This window comes from Aquila chrysaetos, chromosome 7 (assembly GCF_900496995.4).
Source record: "Aquila chrysaetos chrysaetos chromosome 7, bAquChr1.4, whole genome shotgun sequence".
Taxonomy (NCBI): domain Eukaryota; kingdom Metazoa; phylum Chordata; class Aves; order Accipitriformes; family Accipitridae; genus Aquila; species Aquila chrysaetos.
The window spans coordinates 23,531,183-23,550,509 of NC_044010.1; the positions used below are offsets into that span (position 1 = coordinate 23,531,183).

Here is a 19,327-nt window from a genome sequence, read left to right on the forward strand (position 1 = left end):
TGAAGAGGCCCAGCTGCCTCAGCCTCTCCTCCTACGTCCTGGGCTCCAGCCTTTCAGCAGCTTGGTGGCCTCTGATGGATTTGCTCCAGTATGTGATTCAGATCAGAATTCTACTTTCATTTCCTTATATTTATTTTTTTTTAATGGATAAGCCATGTCTGTCTTCACTTTACAGCTTTCTATTGTAGCTATGTATCCACTTGTCTAACTCCAAATTGGTTTTGATTTCTTTTTTTGTCCACCCTGGATAATTTAATAGAAATAGTTCTGGTAGTGGAAAACAGTGAACATGCAACTGTGTTTTGTTTTACCATGAAGTTTAGCATAGTGCCTAATGTACAGACTGAGAGATTGACTGAGGAGGGAAGGGGTATCTGGAGACCACCTTGTCCAACTCCCTGCTCAGAGCAGCGTTAGCCAGAGCAGGTTGCTCAGGTCCATGTCCAGTTGGGTTTTGATTGTTTCCAGGGATGGAGACTCCACAACCTTTGTGGGCAGCCTGTTCTGGTGTTCAACCACCCTCACAATAATAAAGTGGTTTCTTACGTTAAATGAAATTCATGTATTTCAGCTTGTGCCCATTACCTCTCTTTGGTAAGACTTTGGTTCTGTCTTCTTTACTTCTCCCATCAGGTATTTATACATGTCGATAAGATGTCCCTGAGCCTTCTCTGCTCCAGGATGAACAGTTCCAGCTCTATCAGCCTCTGCTCATATGATAGATGCTCCAGTCCCTTAATCATCTTTGTGGTCCTTTGCTGGACTCACTCCAGTATGTCCATGTCTCTTGTACTGGAGAGCCTAGCTTGGGACCCAGCATTCCAGATGTGTTTCACTAGGGCTTTGCAGAGGGGAAGGATCACCTCTCTTGACCTGCTAGCAATGCTTATCCTAATGCAACCCAGGTTGTCAATGTGTTGCAAAGGCACGTTGCTGGCTCATGATCAGCTTGGTGTCCATCAGGACTCAAAGTCCTTTTCTGCAGAGATGCTTTCAAGCTGGTCACCCCCCAGCGTGTATTGGTGCCTGGATTTATTCCTCCCCAGGTTCGGGACTTCGTATTTCCCAGTGTTGAACTTCATGAGGTTCCTGTCAGCCCATTTCTCTGGCCTGTTGAAGTGCCCCTGAATGCCACAACTCTTTGGCGTATCAATGTCTCCTCCCAGTTTTACATCATCAGCAACCTCACTGAGTGTGCGTTCTGTCCCATCACCTGTGTCACTGAGGAAGATGATTAAAAAAATATTATCCTTGGTATCAACCCCAGGCGTAGACCACCAGGGACTGGCCTCCAGCTGAACTTTGTGCTGATCACAACCCTTTGAGCCTGGCAGTTCAGCCAGTTTTCCGTCCACCTTGCTGTCCACTTATCTAGTCCATATTTCATTACTTCGTCTATGAGGATGTTATGGGAGGCCACGTGAAATGTCTAAAATCAAGGTAAATGTTCACTGCTCATTTCGTTAGAGAAGGCTCTTGGGTTGGTGCAGCATGATTTTCCCTTTGCAGTCCCTATGTTGACTACTCTCATCATTTCCTTGTCTTTAATATGTTTGGAATGTTTTTCTGGAGGATTTGTCCCAACATCTTCCCAGGGGCTGAGGTAAGGCTGACTGGCCTGTAGTTCCCTGGATCCTCTTTCTAGCCCTTCTTGAAGATGAGGGTGACATTTGCTTTCTTCCAGTCCTCAGGAACCTGTCCCAGTCAGCACTAACCTATCAGAGACCATTGAGAGTGGCCTTGCAGGGACATCCACACTCATGGGTAGATCCTGTCAGGTCCCAGGGACTTATTTGTCTACTTCAGTTGATTTAAATGTTCTCGAACCTGATCCTTCCCTACTGAAGCTAAGACTTCCTTGCTCCAGATTTCCCCTCATGTCTCTGGGGCCTGGGATTCCTGTCTTACCAGTAAAGACAGAGATGAAGAAGGCATTGAGCACCTTGGTGTTTTCCATGTCCCCTGTCACCATGTCCCCCACTCCATTTCCGCAGCAGGCCCACATTTCCCCTTGTCTTTCTTTTGCTGCTGAAATATCTGTAGGGGCCCTTCTTGTTGCCCCTCACATTCCTCACCAGATTCAACTCCAGGCGGGTTTTGGCTTTCCCAGTCCTGTCCCTGCACACTCAGACAGTTTCTCTGTGTATATCTTCAATTAGAAAATACAAACTTGAACTGTCGGGAATATATGATGGGAACAGATTACTTAGGTTAAAACTAAGCACCCCAAAACCCCCAATAACATAAATAGACAACACAACAAACATAACAGTAATGACTGTGATCTAGAAACAGAAGGTTTTTTTGCTAGGAAAAACTTTATATTAGTATTTTTTCTGTTCTGTATGGAACATGCCTGACCTGCCAGTGATAGGCAGCATGTTTCGTTTGTTACCTATTTGCCTTTGTCTCCTTCTTTGTCCTACGGAGTTGATTAAGATAAGATTAACTTATGGTCCATAGCTCCTTAAGTAAAGTTTCTAACTTTCCTTGATTATTAACAGTTAATGTTTTTTAGTCATGTGTTATTTAAACAATGGCCAGATATGGGAGTAGGTACTAAGTGCACTTCCTTATTTCTTAAATATGTTTGAACCACTTACAAATAGCCCTACCACATTTTGTTTGATAAATAAAAACATCTCTCTTCTGGCCCCAGACTTTGTAGGCAAAAAATATAACCTACATCACCTTTGGAAAAGGCTGTATCTCACTTTTCTAGAGTATAAGTATATGCTAAGAAGTGTATCCCTGGTGTACTGAAGTAGTCTCAAGTTTACAGCTATCTTTATCTGTCCTGCTTATATAAACAAAAGTTGAAACATAGGTAGTCTCTTGGTGGTCCTTCTGTAAGCGACAGAAGCTTTTAATCTTTATCTTAGTTTAATTTGTGTCCAGTATTCTGCATGGTTGTTTGATATTGTCAGCCCAAAGCTGACGCTGAAGTTAGGTAATTCCTGCTTACTCATTATCCTCTTGAATGCTCTTAAGTGAATGTGGTTTCACTGTACTTATGGAAAGGATCAATCAAGACAATCTTGGATTAATCCCATTACATTCTTTGGTCATGGTTATGGCTTGCTTTGTTGTTGAATTCACACAAACTGTGAAAAGACAGTATTCTGTTTGTAATACTGTCATTATCATTTATTATAGAATTTCCTCCCGTATAAAAACGTAAATGTATCCTTCATTGCATCCTACTGCTCACAGATACTCAAAACAGAGACATACCAAAGATATTACATTATGTTACTTTAAAAATACTGTCTTTTAGGTAGTGATCTTACGCATATGAATATGTATAGGGTCACCTTGATAAGCTCTTGTCCAGTTTGTGGAGCTGCTAATTAACTTTAGTTTCACACTTAAGTTTTAGGAAGTTCAAGACTTCTAGTGAGGCATCTGATTCAAAACTTTTCACTACTAATGGAGGCTAAAAAAAATGGGGCTCTTACTCATCAGCTACTAGAGAGCTCATGAAGTTAGTCTATGCAAAGCAGCTTAACATAAGGTGCATTTACCTTTCTCAGTTCAAAAGTATTAGCACAATATTTACAGGATCATAAAAAATACTTCTTGTTGAACAAGTGCTTTGATGAGCAAACCTTCTAAGAACATAGAGGTGTATGGTATGCACTGTAATTTCATGTTGAGGTGTAATCATATTTTTTGATGTGTCAATATGTAGGGGAGTAATGTGTTTCATTTAAAGAAAAAGTGAGTCTGATTAATTTTCACTGGGTCAATCGCTGTCACTAATCCAGAGTCTTTGTCAGCTTGCAGGCTTTCTTGTGTGTTGTGTTTTTCACACTTTTGCTTAAAAGGCAGGTAAGATGATACTGTTAGCATTTTCTGCTCTTGTTTGTTTTGTTTTGTTTTGTTTTGTTTTGTTTTTTTTTACTTGGAACAATAATGTGATAGACTTTTAAAATAGCTGCTTTTAGCAAATGGTATTTTTTGCATGTGTATTTATGGGGAGACAGATGGCCAGAGAAGGATAGAATGACTTTGATTTATTTACATTAATCTTTTTTTTTCCCTGTTTATGGTGTTTTCTTTAGTGTCACACAATGAATAAGTCTTGAAATTCATTCATGAAATAAAAACTTTGATATTCTGGAAAAAAAAAAGAGTTGTGCTCTCTGAAAGATGGTACAAATGTTAAAGAAATGTAGTGTATTGTGCTAAGCTTTGAAGGAAAAAAAAGTGACTTTGTGCTTTCTGAATATTTAACCAAAGAAAAATCTCTCCGGACTGTGTCATGTCCACAGTATGAGCTCATCTCCTGTGTTTCATATTTGGATTACAGGAATGATTCTCTCTCCCAACTTTGTGCATATTTCCTGTGGAGTATCGTTGCTGTGTTTCTTTTTGCTCATATCACATGTTTTTAAATTTTGCATTCTAATTCTCACTATTTCAGACTAGTATTTTTGCAGATATTTCTTAGCAAAATTTCATACAGACTGAAGTAGTAAGTCTGTGGTTATGAGTGAGTGTGTTGTCCTGAGGTATACAGGAAGGTAACTCTAATAGAGTGGCTTAGACTTGCAGTAAATCCACATTTAACAATATTGTTATAAGTACCTGGCATGCAGGAATATTTCAGGACTGTCCCCTGCAGGCAGTCAACACGATAAAGAGCATTAATTCCAGTAAGTGAACATACACATGAGGACTAAGAACTTTGGAAGCTGTGTACTCTGTGTGTGTGTATAAACACATTATAATGATTTTATTTCCTAGATTTTCTTTTCAGTATTTCAAACTACTACAGCAGCGGGAACTATTTTGTGAAGTTTAACTCTAGTGTATAAAATAGGTGAAGTCCTCAGAGAACTAATGTTGCAGAGTCCATAGAGTCTGGCACGGCCTTTTTGTAGACAGAATATTTTAAAAATAATTAAAGCTGCTCATTTTCTTCGCTTTGGTAGGAAGGTTTTGATGGTTTTGTGAAGCTTAAAGTTTGACCAAGAGGCAAAACCCAAACTGTACGTTACTTTTAAAAGGATTTAAAAGAGCGTAGTGTGAAAAGCAACTCAGCCACGGGGCGGGGTGGGGAGGAACCAAAACCAAAAAATCAAAAAACCCCCCCCAACCCCAACAAACCCAACCGACCAACCAAAAAAACCCCACCCCAAAAGAGACCCAAACGAGAAAAGCCAGCAAACAACCGACAACCCCAAAATGTTTCTCCCCTCCTCCCTCGCCAGCCGGAGCGAACCGCAGTGCCCCCTCCCACGGCTTCCCCAGCCTCCCTTCGGCGGCACGGGGGGCGGCAGGAGATGCTGACGCCGGCGCTCGCCGGGAGCGAGGCGCGCACCGCCTGCGCGGGGGCCGGCGCCGCCTTTGCTTCCCAGGCGCCGCCGCAGGACCGTGCGGGGCAGGCCCGCTGCCCGGCCCGGCCCGGCCCGGCCCGGCCGTCGCGCCCCTCTCCGCGTCCCCGCCGGGCTTGGCCCCGCGGGAGAGGCCCGTCCGCCGGCGGGGCCGCGCTTCCCGGCCCGGCAGCCGCTGGGCGCCCCCGGGCCCCTCCTCGCAGCCAGCGAGCGCCGGGGTTTCTCCCCTTTCGCTCGTCTTTTCCCGCGGCGCACGGGGGGCTAGGAAATCGGAAATGATCTTAATTAAATGTTTTCTATACGGAAACAACCGGGCCCTTTTTGTGTGAAGCGAAGGCAGCAGACCTTATCACAAAAGACAAAGGCAAATATTTATCAGGGAACAAAAGATGTCCGCGGTTGCTTGCAACGGGGGGAGATTTTTCTCTCTCTCCTGGTGAAGATGTTTAACAGCGTAAGATGTTTGTCGGGACTCCTTGTTGAAGTTCTTTGTTTCCCTGTAAGATCTACAAATGAAACTGCTTTTCTTTCTGTGAGGCGCACAATGAAATCCATGAGTTAAACTGCAGAGAATGCAAACACCTGCTTGTCCCTCTGTTGACTTAGCGTTTCAAGAAGATCTTTTCTGTTTCACACGATAATGGTTTGGGGGTTTGTTTTTTGGGTTTGTTTTTTGGTTTTTTTTTTTGTTGTTGGTTTTTTTTTTTTATTCTGTGAGGAGAGAAATGGTCATCTTGTCTGTCTTCCCTTAATGTCGCTTCTGATGCAGCGTTTGTCTCTGTTAAAGGAATACCAGGTTGTTAAATAAAAGTGTTCCTTCTCCCACAGAATCATGTGTCATCGAGTGAATAAGCTATTAGATTTTACCGCTTTGCCTGTCTGGTGACTGCTTATTTTTTGTATGCTCATTTTTAGAAATGCTCTGGTTGATAAGCTACGTGTCTGACAACTTTACATTGTAAGCTGTGAACGAGAGGGAGGAAACATTAGAATCTGTGCAACTCTTTACAGCATTTTTGCCTGTTCCCCTTAACTATTTCATACATGGAAACACAGTGTTTCAAATGTACTCGAATGCTGATTAGCCAGTGATACACACACGTCTATCCTTAATACAAAGTGATTTTAGTTGGTATTTGAAATGTACAAATGCTTACTTTTGTGGGTATTCATCCCCAAAAGCTAGGTCATCGGTTACCTACAAAATCTTGTATAAAAGTTTAAGACTTTATAGTACAAAACCCCACTTTCTCCAAGTTGTGAAAAGACTAGTTGGAATTAAATTAATTCACGTGGCAAACATTCAGCCTCATAATAAGTATTATAAGCTGATGTTATGGCACAGATTTCTGGTACTGAACAACATAATTCATAGCAGTGTCTGTGATCTGGTATCTGGGTTTTTATTATAGTTCAAAAGATTTGAGGAATACTTTAAAATATTTTTCCATGGTAATTTACAATACAGCTTTACAATGATGTAGGCTTTTAAGTACAATGCTGTAGAGTAAACAGACTGCATCATAACTGAAGTGTTATACCCAGTCAGGGTTTCTCTGCTTAATATATTTCATAAATATTTGGGGGGATGTCTGGTTCTTCAAATGACTATGCTTGTAGATAGTCCTGTTTATCTGAGATAATATATTCAAGCTGGTGGGACTCCTGGGAGCAAGCACTTGCAGAATCAACACCTATCTATTTCATATACGTCATTAAATTTTGAATTAATAATGTAAAATAAGCTTTGCAATGTAACCCTGATTGAAGTACTGTTTGTTGTTTCTTCATTCATGACAATAATATTTTTCTCAAACTTTACTCTCTCTGAAACGTCACTGAACTGCCTGCTTTTGAAGAACACTTCCTGGGCGTGTTTGTAAATTATTTACCTTTGTACAGAACGTAAAGGTATTGGTTTTAATGAAATCAAATTATTTTAGTTCAAATTTAACAGAAGAGTTCTAAGATAAAGATGCTGTATGATTCTTTGCTTTCGTGTATTTATTTTAGAGTTTGCATTCTATTTTTCTTGAATTACTGAGTCCAGATAGTTTGATACAGTTTCTCTTTCCTTAAAGTTGTACAGAGAAGCAGGAAATTAGATGGTCTCAGGATGTTCTTAAAACAGATAAAATTAACCTTTTTTATTTTTGCTTGGCATTCTCAATTCAGAGTTTTTTCTTTACTTTCCCACAGGTAAAACTTGTTCTATGAGAGCATGCAAAATTTCTCATACTAAAGCTTTTTGTATTTCTGATAATATTAGAGTGCATGGTGGGAAAATAACACATAAATATAACAAAGTATATAGTGTTATAATTTTTCCATTTAATTGAATGTTATTATCTAGGCTACCTTGGCTTGAACTACTATCATTTTCGCAGGCTCTCTGACAAGACACAAGTACTCCAGTAGAGAGAGATTTCTTCTTCAGAAACACAGAACATATTCTGTAGAAATATATTCCGTAAAATACTCAATGGCATATACTTTTGGACTGCTTTTGCCCTCAAGATAAGTTTTCTTCTTAAAAAAATAAACTGCTCCAGCTTTCTTTTCTAGCAGTATACGCATTATTTGAGGATTTTATTATTTTGAGTTTTATAAATACCATAGTGAATTATTATTACCAGAGAAGCAGGAGAGTAAAAAAGAAGGGGGGAAAAAAGCAAGAGGAAAAAACTCTGAGAATATGCCCAAGTTCATAAAAAAGCGCATCTTATAAGATAACTTACCGTCCTGCTTACTTCTATCTGATAGCATATTCATAATATTTCTTTTATCTAAATATAAAAATATTCCTAATGATTAACATGGTCAACAACTGAAAAATAATGAAAACTGTACTGCTGTTGAAATTAATTCAGTCTGACTTTAGAAAGTAGTTTGTATTACGTTAATGCATTGTTGGTTGTGATAGCAATGCCGACCATTCGATAGGGTGGTTGGTGGTGAAGAACCAGCTTTTTAAATTTATTTTTTAATGTGAGCAAAGTATTTAGAGATGAAAGGGAAAGATATTAAAATATGAGTATTTTTGGTACAATTTTGTACAGATGGGACTGTAATTAGTGACATGGGAATAGTATATATACTGAAATATTTGAAATGCTAATTAATTTCTGCTTCAGTTTTCCAAATGCCAGCTGTAACTATGGATCTCATTTAACAGATGCTAACACAGGGAGTAACTTCACTCCTGGAGTAATCCCACTGAGAAATGGAAGTAAAGTTAAGGCTCAGGTACTTAGGCACTGGTGTAGATACAGTTCTAGGAATTTGCTGGATGCTGCTATTAATGACTTTCTGGGACTTAGGTTATAAACCATTTGCATTTTGAATATATTTTGTTATACATAAGCGAGGTTATTCACTAATTTTCTTTATCAAGATTAATGGAAGCCTTTAGATTTAAATTTACCACTGTTTACAATCCCTAAAATTTCATTATTTTTTCAGAGAGGAGGCTGAATCTGAAATCCTTTTTAGTCCCACAGAGCTCTTGTAAAATTTGAAAGATGCATGTGAAATGGTTTATGAAACTATTTCAATTAGTTTTGTGTTATTTTCCAATGGGACATATTATATGCATAAGTGTTCTAGTAACATTAATAATGTTTCTAAAATTCCTCAAATCTACTTTTTGAATTTTTAAAAACATCTAAATAAAGCATCTGTTTAAAGTTAGTTCTATACAAGCAAGGGTTTAATTGGCAGAATGAACTGAAATAATAACTTAAGGCTTCCATTGGCATCTTCCCTCTGTGAAAATGATACAAACCCATTAGAAAGACAATCTGTTTTAGCCTATCTTTATTTATTGTTAAAATATAAAACCAACAAAATACATAAAGTTTTTTTTTTCTTTAATGAATATTTAAATATATGTACCATTTATAGTTCCATTTTTATTTAATGGAAAAATTGCATTTCACTTCAATGAGAAACCCTATATTTTTCAATCCAGTTTGGAAACTTAATGTTGAACTTTCAGGTCAAATGTAATGTCTTTGTAATTGTCAAATTAAATATTATTAATATCCTGAATGACTTCTTCAGTCCCATAGGACTTTTCTACAAGGACGTAGTAGGAATGGATCCAAAAATGTTCAGTGTAATATTAATGGAGGTTACTTTAAATTCTTTGTCATGTAACAGGAAATATGTTCTTTTTGTAGCACTTTGTGGCTGTTGAACAATTCCATAAGATTCTGTCATAGATATACAATTTTGTTTTAGCTTCAGAAATTCTAGGATATAGTAATATCTGCCCCCAACCCCCATAAGTACAGAAAATCCTTACAGGACGAAGAAATAAAGGCATGAAGGAATGAACTACACAATAGCACAAATTCTCCTCAATTCTTGAAAAGGAAACTAAGCTTATTATCTTGGGTTGTTTTTTTTAATTATTATTATTATTTTCTTTCTCTTTTTTTTTCCCCAAGTGATTTTAAGATGCTTTAAAAGTTAATGAGAAAACAGAAAGCACATTTTGAAGCAACTTCTGAATGCTTCAGAATAAATGAAAGAGCAGCCTGATTCTATGCTTCCTTTTGAAACTTAAAGTTAGACCGAAATATTTTTGTGTTTCTTCAGATGCCTTTTCTTCTCCTTGGTTTGAAAGCACTGTAATTGAGTAGTGATTTGTTTTGATAAGAACTAATATAAATGTAATTATAAAAGGGTCAGTAGAGAGGACAAAAGCCTGTACTGTTTCAGATTTTCTAAAATACTGAATCATTGTTTTCTTTACATTTATGCTATCGTTATGTCAGTGCAAAAAACGAGGATGTGATTAATGCAGTACTTAGAAGGTTAAGGTGAGGTTTCAGGCTGGATTCAAAAGCAATAAAAAGTGTAACAGGAAACTTCGTATTGCTTCACATTAGTGTTCAGGGCCAGATCATAACTACTGGAAGGATAAGAGAGTGTGAAGTCATTTGCTGTATGGGTTTACGTGGTTTTTTTGAAAGTACCATGGAAGAAAAAACATACTATTTTTTAGGAGTTAATAGGGATTGATTTAAAAAAAAAAAAATAGGCTCCTTGCTTTGTCAACCAAGACAATTAATTTGCTTTTTTTGGTGCATTTTTCAAGATTGTTTCCTGTGCAAATTCAGAGATGGAGACTGGAACTGAGGTGGCTAATTACTCACAGTTTTATGGAAGAGAAAACCCCCTAATTTTCAATGTTTTCTCCCATACATCTCTTAATATTGCATATTCTTATTTTGATAGTTATTACAGCCAAACAAATACATGAGAGGTCTCCATCTTGCCACAGATGTACTGTGCTTTACTTTATAGAGTCATGTTTGTTTTCTTGATGTGAGTGGAAGGTGGCAGCAGTTTAATCAAGTCAGTGTATGGTGGGCTCTGAGAGGTTTTCACTTATTCCTTGAAAAAAGGAACCATTCCCATCCCTGTGTGATGCATGAAGTGGTTAATGCAATACCTGCACTGAGTATGCTGCGCCGACATCTGGAGGCTTCCTGGAGTAGAGTGAATTTTTTGTCAGGCTTATCATTAACTTACAGGATAAAACAGGAGTAATAACTATATGTACACAGCATGTATATGATGGAGTGTGATAACATTTAAAAATAATGACAAGTGAGAAATTACTTTAATAAAGCATATATGTGTCTATATATATACACACACACATATGTAGAAACGTGCCAATTGCTAGGTTAAAAAGCTGTTAAAAATCAGACTATAATTCTGTTTTCCATTACAATTAATGCCTAAGGAGCCGGGCTGTGTTGAACAATTTTGCTTAGTGATGGGCAGCGTAGCTGCCTTTTTTAATGGCAAAGCTCACATTTTGAGCTATGCAACCTTCCAACAGAGGAATAGTATTTCCCTATAGCATAATATTATGGTGCTGGGCATGCCAGGGTGTGGTCAGTCGCTTGTTGGGCTACTAGGAACAAGTGTAAAACTGTCTAGGAAGCAGCTCTTCTGGGACACAGAGTAAAAAATGTCTTTTGCATGAAAGGAGAAGATGAGTGAGATCTGTTCTGTGTCTCCCTCCTGGGCTGCCCTGTGCGCCGGCTGTGTGGGCTGCCTCTCAGCTACCTTCAGGCACTTTCAACAACTCTCTGTCTCCCTCTTCCTTCCCACCCCATATCTGCAGCACCTCGGTACAAAATGCAAGAGAATACATATCTTTGGTGAGATTTCAAACCAGTCTTGACCTATTTAGGCCAGAAGGGAAGAGTCTCTGTGTGTGTAACCTTGGCGTGACCTTAAAACTGCAGGTGAGAGAGAGGATGGTTTTGACGAATAGGCAAGAAACCAGGGCAGGAGAAATTCCAAGGTGTTTGCCTAGCTGTGAGGTGGACTTTGTTTTTAATGATGGGAATAAGACAATAAAAGAGGAAGAATTCAGGCATTTGTTTTCTCTGTAGTCTGAGTAGTACCAGAAAAGTGTTCATGTTTGTATGCAACATCGGGAACAGAATAAATGTGTTGGGTTTAAGGATGTTGCTAGCATCTCTGTTGTAGTGAAAGATGTTTGTTAAAAAACTGCATGTTGGGGATAAAATTAGTTTTAAATTGATTTGTTTTCAAATTGGTTTAGCCATTCAGATCCAATTTTATCTGAGACATTGAGGGGTTTCTAGACAACTCCTTCCTGAATATTACTATGGGGCTTTTTGGCATTATACCCAAATTAACAGCATGCTGCATCATTAAAAAATAAAAAGAGCTGCAATTTTTTCTTGGCGTAGTTTTCTGCAAAGCGATAAAAGACTCCCTATGTTGATTACAAATACTGTAAAATGTTTACTTTGCTCTATAAACTTGGGCCATTTCATGCTTGGATATATTATATGTGGCCTCTTAAGACCTTTTCCATTTTTCTGCTTGTATTGTGTTTGACCAGGGTTTCAGTTCTTATATGCAAGACAGATTTTTGAAGGACAAAACCAATGTGCCCTGCAGAGAAAGCAAAGGCAATGAAGGCAGTTATAGGCAGGATACACATTAGTTAGGAATCTTGGATTTAGTTAACGCCTACTCTTTTATTGATGGAAAGTTGCAGTTTCCCAGTGCCCTCATTTCCCCATATTTAAAACAGGAATAAAATTGACCTGGCATGCAAACAAGTAATGCTGTTCTTTATTTCTGCACTGAAATACTAGAATTTCTTTGCTATGAGATATTTGTTCATTATTAGACCAAACACAAGTTTGTCTTTCTCCAGTTCTAATGCTTATACAGAGAAATCACCAAGCCTTATACATTGTAGATGTTCCTAACTCTTGAAAGTATCAACAGAAGAACCATATGCAACTTCCCAGTGAGGGCTGTGCACCCCAAGTCCCTTCCTTCATAATCCCATATTAGCACAAAACTTTCCCAACCAGAAAGTGCAGTCTTCAGATTTTATGAATTGTAAAAAAGGGTTACAGCTGGCTAAAAAGCTTCTCAGAAATGTTGATAAAATTGCCTTTTGCTGTCCCTGTAATAAAGAGTCAAGGATGGGCTACTTCTGCCTTGAGCAGGAGAGGAGCTGACATTGGACTTGTTCTGTGGGACAGTGCAGGGGCTCATTTCTCAAGTATTAGACTAGTTATGTGATTGCAGGTCACATCCTAACCCCTAGATCTGGCTGAAAGCCAATAATTTAGTTTCATAAAATAGTTTTGTGTTGTTTAATTTTGCTTTTGCATTTTGTTGCAACAGAAGCATGGCTTCTCGTAGAATCATAGAATCATTTATGTTGGAAAAGACCTTCAAGATCATTGAGTCCAACCATCAACCATGCCCACTAAGCCATGTCCTGAAGTACCCCGTCCACTCGCTTTTTGAATACCTCCAGGGATGGTGACTCAACCACTTCCCTGGGCAGCCTATTCCAATGTCTGACAACCCTCTCAGTAAAAAAATTTTTCCTAATATCTAACCTAAATCTCCCTTGCCTCAACTTGAGGCCATTTCCTCTTGTCCTATCTCCAGCCACCTGATAGAAGAGACCAGCACCCACCTCACTACAACTACCCCTTTCAGGTAGTTGTAGAGAGCTATGTCTCCCCTCAGCCTCCTCTTTTCTAGACTAAACAGCCCCAGTTCCCTCAGCCGTTCCTCCTAAGACTTGTGCTCCAGGCCCCTCACCAACTTGGTTGCCCTTCTCTGAACACGCTCCAGCACCTCAATGTCTTTCCTGTAGTGAGGGGCCCAAAACCGAACACAGTACTCGAGGTGCGGCCTCACCAGTGCCGAGTACAGGGGAACAATCACCTCCCTGCTCCTCATGCCTTTTGGTGTAGCACATGGATAAAGGGTGTAGCACATGGGAAAAGGAGAACCCATCCTGGAGTAGCTGGTGGACTGGAATCCCGAATGCCTCTTGCTGTGCTTGAACACAACAGGGATGCAACCTCTAACTTTGTTTTCTGCTCTGAAAATGGAGAAGTTCTACTTTATAAAATATGTTCTTATGAAAGGCTTATATTTTTACTTGTTTAGCTAAATTTTTTGCTAGCTTATTGTTGGTAGCATTCAGTGGATAGCTTTTATGCCATAGCCTACTGCTATTTAGGATTATTTTCCAGATATCTTTCATGTTGAATAACACACAATGTCAGACGGAATTGACATTTATGAAAAATAGAAATATGAGTGTAATGTTCCTACTGTGAAATTCTGGAGGCAGGTAGTAAGAAATTTTAATCAGCCATTAAATAATCAACAGTTACTAGTTCACAGAAGGTTTTTTAAAATTTTAATTTCTTTGGTTTCAGGATATTGGAAGTTACAGATATCAATTTCAACAGGTCTTAAGGAGTTGGAAGTCTGACTCCCATTGAATTTAAAAGTAATTTGAACATTTTATTACCTTAGGCTTCCTTGAAAATCCCAGCATGTGTGGGTTGGATTACTTGTTCCTTTACTACTGAAAGCAGTGAATTGTGGATTCTTAATTTCTAGTCCTTGAGAAATGTATGGATCTGGATAAGGAGAAATGAAACATCCTCAGTTAAACTTTGAATTCATGGAAGACTTTGTAGAGGGACTTTCAAATACCTCATAATGAGTAAATTCAGTTTCATTTTTCTTCTTGTTCATCTTTAGGGTCCATCTAATTCTGTGGAAAAGACCATGTGTTCTCAAAGATTTCATAACCTTTTACTTTTTGTTAGTTGCATAATTTAAATAAGAGAACTCCTCTGTACTGGGAAAAATTGTGGTGTGAAGACTGTTTTCTTTATGGAAAGCACTTTTTTTTCTATTCATAGTGCCAACAGAAAAAAAGTACTTGCCATCTCTGTCTGTCTCTAGATATCTAAATTTATCCTTGGGCTGTTACCTTGAATTGCTCTCAAAAATATTCAGACTAACTTACTAGCCAGTTACTCTTTATTTTTATTTGAGTTAATCGGTCTAAATTTTTGGGAGGAAATGTTTTCAGTGAATAAACTTCTCTGAGTATACTTGTTACTTTCTCTTTTAGTATCATCTGATCAATAATTTCAGCCACCCATCTCAATTCCTTGGTTCATACTGCTTCTAGGCTACATACAGTCTCCATTAACTTCAGAAGCAGTTGATATGGATGCATGTGAAACAGACTTGCAGAAGAAATCATCTCTATTTTTTGTGTGTTGGGTTTTGGAGCACATGAACCAGTTCAATTTCAGATGAAGCTAATGTGGCAGATGCTTTCCAGCTGGGCATTCAAACTGCAGAAGGAAACTATAATTGAAATGTTCATAGCATAGACATCAGGTTCTCAGTACCAAGATGTGGCCAAAATCACCTTAGCCTGGCAGGTAGGGCATTTCCTTGAAAAGGGACTTGTGTGTATTGACTCTTTCATGCACAGAAAATAAATGGCTCAACTTTCATACTGTCTGAGCAACTGGTCTAATAATTATATTTCTGTATTTAAAATAAGAAAAAAAGGGTTGGAGGAACTAGCCAACAGTGTTGCCTTTCCTCTTCCATGGTTGGCATAACTTTTAAAGAAAAAAAGGTAAGCTGGAAGGAAACACTGTTGAAATCTAACCTAAAGAGAGGTCTCTCTCTACAGGCATCATCTCCGTGGTAAAGGTGCCCTCCTACAGTTCTGAATAAAACATATGAGAAGTGAGATTAAGTCCCATCCTTAGTATTCCCTATTGCCTAACTTGAGACAGTGGTCTGATAAGCATGCCAAGGACTTTTGTATTGTCTTCTTCTGCCCCTGCCTCCCTCCTTCCCTCCCTCCCATCCATCCATCCTTCACTTCAGTTTAGGGCAGGCAGAGCTGAAGGACAGAAAGGAAAAGGAGGAGTTGTCCTCCTCCTTTTCCCTAGGCTGATACAATCTCTTCCATCCCTGGACTTGGGATCATTTGAGCTAGTGGCTACCACTCACTGTGCAGCAGCCTCCCAGCTCCAGCTTGCTTGGCCTCGCGTGAGTCCAAGTGACAGGAGTTAGCCCAAACTGCTGTGCCAGGAGGAGACCTGAGATTTCAGTAAGTTTGTGCTGGGAGATTGGGTAGGAGGTGAGTTGAGGGTCAAACTCCATGTTTAGAAATGCATAGTCCTAGGCTGGACACAGCCTTGGTCTCTGTAGGGTATAAAGGCTCCTGACTAATGGTAAAATAGGAGCAGGCCATTCTTACTGGGCAGTAGGATGAGATCTGCAGGGAGGGCAGTATTCTCCACTTCAGAAGCATGAGATGTATTTAGCATGGTTAGGGAACAGTTGTGTCAGGCTTTGAATCTGCTGTGGTAAGCCAAAAGTTCCCTTGCCAGATTCTATCATGTAGCCTCTTAAAAAGTTACTAAAAGTCCTTCCCTTTGTTCTGCTCCACAGTTCAAACTAAAACATGCTGCAGAGGGCTGTCCATTTTGTCAGAAGTTGGCATTTTTAAAAGCAAAAAGTGGTAATATGAGTGATTCATCTCTGAAGACACATTTCCTTTTGATAGTTAGATAACAGTAGAATAATGGAGATCTTTCAAAGTAGTTATGCAAAGCAGCATACTATTAAGCCACAAATATAGTCTAAATTCAAAAGATAAAATTAGGGTACTTTAACTTCCTCTGTAGTCTGTTTTGTATATCACAAGATGACAGCTGTAGATCAGAAGGCAGACATGCTCCTGGCAAGTGATGTGTATATGTGAGGAAGAACTTCCTGTGAGATATTGACCTGGTCACGGTCAGCTGCTCTGAAATTTGTTAAGCAATCTATCTAATATGTCTAAGGAGTAGCATATCAGAATCAATCCATCCAAATGCCTCAGGAAAATCAATAAAAGGATAATAAATCCGATAATTGTCTGTGATCTGCTCTGGTGTGAAGCTACAGGGGAAGCCTTATACGGTATGAAGATTAATTCTAGTACACATTTGTTAGGGTGACAAATGCCCTGCACCAGAACTGTGGCTGGTGAAAAATTAATTTCAAATTCATTTTCAAATTTATTTTCTGCAATAATCTGCTGTCATGAAACTGAATGTCAACAAATGGCAATTGCTGAGGATGTTTTCAAAACTGAAATAGACCCAAAGTTTACAGAAGGAGATTTCCAGACTTTTTTTGCTTTTGTTCAGCAAAATTTCTGTTCAGCAAAAGAAACATCTCTGGCTTTGATATTGTTCTAATTTTTAAACCATAATAATTATAACAATAAACCATTTTTTAAGTATAATACAGTAAATACAAAGTCTGAAGGGGTAATAAATATATTTAGATAGTTAATATCCTTACCAGATTAGAGAACATTAGTTATCAGTCCTTTATGAGAAGGGACCCCCACACACACGCCTCCACCCCGCTGTTCGGGTGCAGTCCTGGGAGTCAATAATTTTTTGGTTTCATTAGACTGTGGTAGGTATAGAATCTGTATAATCTAGAAATGATGGCACATACAGTTTGTTTATTATTTTCCAGTTGTTACACCAGCTCAAACACCTTTAGGAATGAATCCTAGCACTTCTGCTTCTGACTGAATGACATGAGAAAAGTGACCTTTCTCAGGGCAAATCAGCACATCTAGGAAATATTTTTGCATGTTTGAAAACCTCAGAATTCTATTTGTGAGCTCCATTCTAAAAATGTTCAAAGATTTGGGGAGTAGCTGCATCTCTTCAAATCAACTCCAGAGGCTTCGAAGATCAAGAATAGTACTTTAGCCATCTAGATCTTGGTCAGTGAAAGAAATTGGTATTTATTTTAAAAATAAAGAACAAAAAGTTGAAGTTTCAATTTACAAAAGTAAAAGCAGAGCAACTACTAATTAACATAAAACACTATTTTCACAATCCGAGTCTGCTAAATTGCAGCATTTGGATTATAGACTTTTTAAAACTTTGTTGATAGTGATTTTTTTCACATTCCTAAATTTTTGCTGCACAAAAATCTGACCATGCTTTAAAATCAAACAGGATACTCTTTGTCCTCTTTGTTCATATCGCCATACTATCATAGTTTCTGCCTTTCATGAAACTAGATAAGGAAAAATTTGTGTTGAAAGCAAAGTAGATCATGGAATCGAAGAACCTCCCTACCCCCAGTCAGTGACGTCTTGTTCCTCAGAAACACACGCTCTGCTGATGCCAGCTCACAGGGCTTGTTGCATTGTTATAGATTCAAGTCAATGTGTCTCATCTTCATGGATGCCAATTCTGGGATGCATCTCTGAAGAAGAGAATTCAGTCCTACTTTAAATGTCATCTTTAACTGCAGACACTTATTGTTGCACCCTTTCTGCTCCAATTAGTGATATTTCAGTGAAGATAATAGGTATAATTTCATTAAGCCTTTGCCTGCAGGCTTCTTGGTGTCTAATGGAAGCCAGCTCAAAAGTTCAGGTGGCCAGTTTTAATAAGTACAGGTATCCTTAAGCAAATTCAGCAATATAACACATTCTGGATGAAACCAGAATGGATTTCAGGCAGTAACACTGGTGAAATAAGTAAAGAAGTCTTTATAATCTTAGTGAGTTGCTTCTTGGGTTAGCCCGTAGTTGTATTGCCAGAGTTGTCTTCAGAAACACCAAAATGGCACTACCCAAGTAATTTTGGAGATTGTATTGGAGCACTGTAATCGTTTTTAGTACAAAAATGTCAGGATTAGAGAGGAAGTATTTCAGGTTCTGGTTTCTAGTGTTTCTCACTGTTGGGAAAGAAAAAAAAAGACAACGGGAAAATAATAAATGAAAAAAGAGAAGTTAGGACTTAGCCTATTGCCATTTGAAAGGAGAAGACAACACCTTGGTTCACTTTCTGTATTTCATAAGCTGTCAGTTCTTGTTTGTTCCCATCACCAGACTGTAAATTATCTGCTGTCAAGGCATTGAATTGTGAAGGAGTATTTTAGCAAAATGATACATCAAGGAAGCTGTAATGGTGGCACAAAAGCAAGGATAGGAACATTTGCTTTTATCCAATGAAGGGATACTGGTTTAAGATGTTGACACTATCAACATAGCTACTTTTGGAAATAACCAAAGATGGCTCATAAAATATTTTCTTAGTTTGTCAATAGCAAATTCAGATGTTGTGTGTTTATTTAGCATGTGGACAAAGCTAGGATAAAACCATGTTCAAACTAGTGCAGTAGGAACTGTTTTGCCTGCTGTGCTTTTATTAGGCCACAGATTCATCCAGATCATTAAAGTTCAACTTATCTATACAAGTCTCTTAGAATAAGGTGAGATAGCACTAATGCAAATTAAAATCAGCTTTTTATGGCAGTGTAGAAATACATGTTATTTCTGATTAGTGGCACAATGTTTCATTTCTGCCCTTCCCCTCTCTGTGAGGGTTATTTCTTAACTGGAACAGACAAATTCAGCTGCTGGGTTGCCTCATATGAAAAATGATGCAACATGGAGTTCATACATTTGGGGGCTCATGCTTGTAGGCAATATGTTTTTAATGTTCATAGGTAATACCAGTAGACAAATAAATAAACAAATAATGGGGCCAAAAGAAGAAAGGAAGGATGGTGCTTTCCATAACAAATTGATATTCAGA

At 38.5% G+C, this 19,327-nt stretch overlaps 1 protein-coding gene and 1 long non-coding RNA gene across 2 annotated transcripts; both read right to left on the minus strand.

The window, feature by feature from the left end:
- Positions 1-258: 258 nt before the first annotated feature.
- Positions 259-5,894, minus strand: LOC115343945 (translation initiation factor IF-2-like). Its single transcript, XM_030020541.1, has 3 exons — positions 5,791-5,894; positions 5,152-5,600; positions 259-1,213 (listed from the first exon to the last, which is right to left on the minus strand). Exons 1-3 carry the CDS (start codon positions 5,892-5,894, stop codon positions 960-962), a joined length of 807 nt encoding a protein of 268 aa, XP_029876401.1. The 3' UTR covers positions 259-959.
- A 129-nt stretch (positions 5,895-6,023) lies between these two features.
- Positions 6,024-9,177, minus strand: LOC115343881. The gene is made up of 2 exons (XR_003924316.1): positions 8,535-9,177; positions 6,024-7,033 (listed from the first exon to the last, which is right to left on the minus strand). It is a non-coding gene; the product is annotated as an uncharacterized LOC115343881 (long non-coding RNA).
- Positions 9,178-19,327: the final 10,150 nt, after the last annotated feature.

Coding starts and splice junctions, on each gene's coding strand:
- LOC115343945 (XM_030020541.1), bottom strand. CDS start 5,894: ATGGATTTCATTGTGCGCCTCACAGAAAGAAAAGCAGTTTCATTTGTA. Junction 5,601..5,790: donor CCCGACAAACATCTTACGCT/GTTAAACATCTT, acceptor CCGATTTCCTAG/CCCCCCGTGCGCCGCGGGAA. Junction 1,214..5,151: donor TGCTGGCTTTTCTCGTTTGG/GTCTCTTTTGGG, acceptor TCAGTGACACAG/GTGATGGGACAGAACGCACA.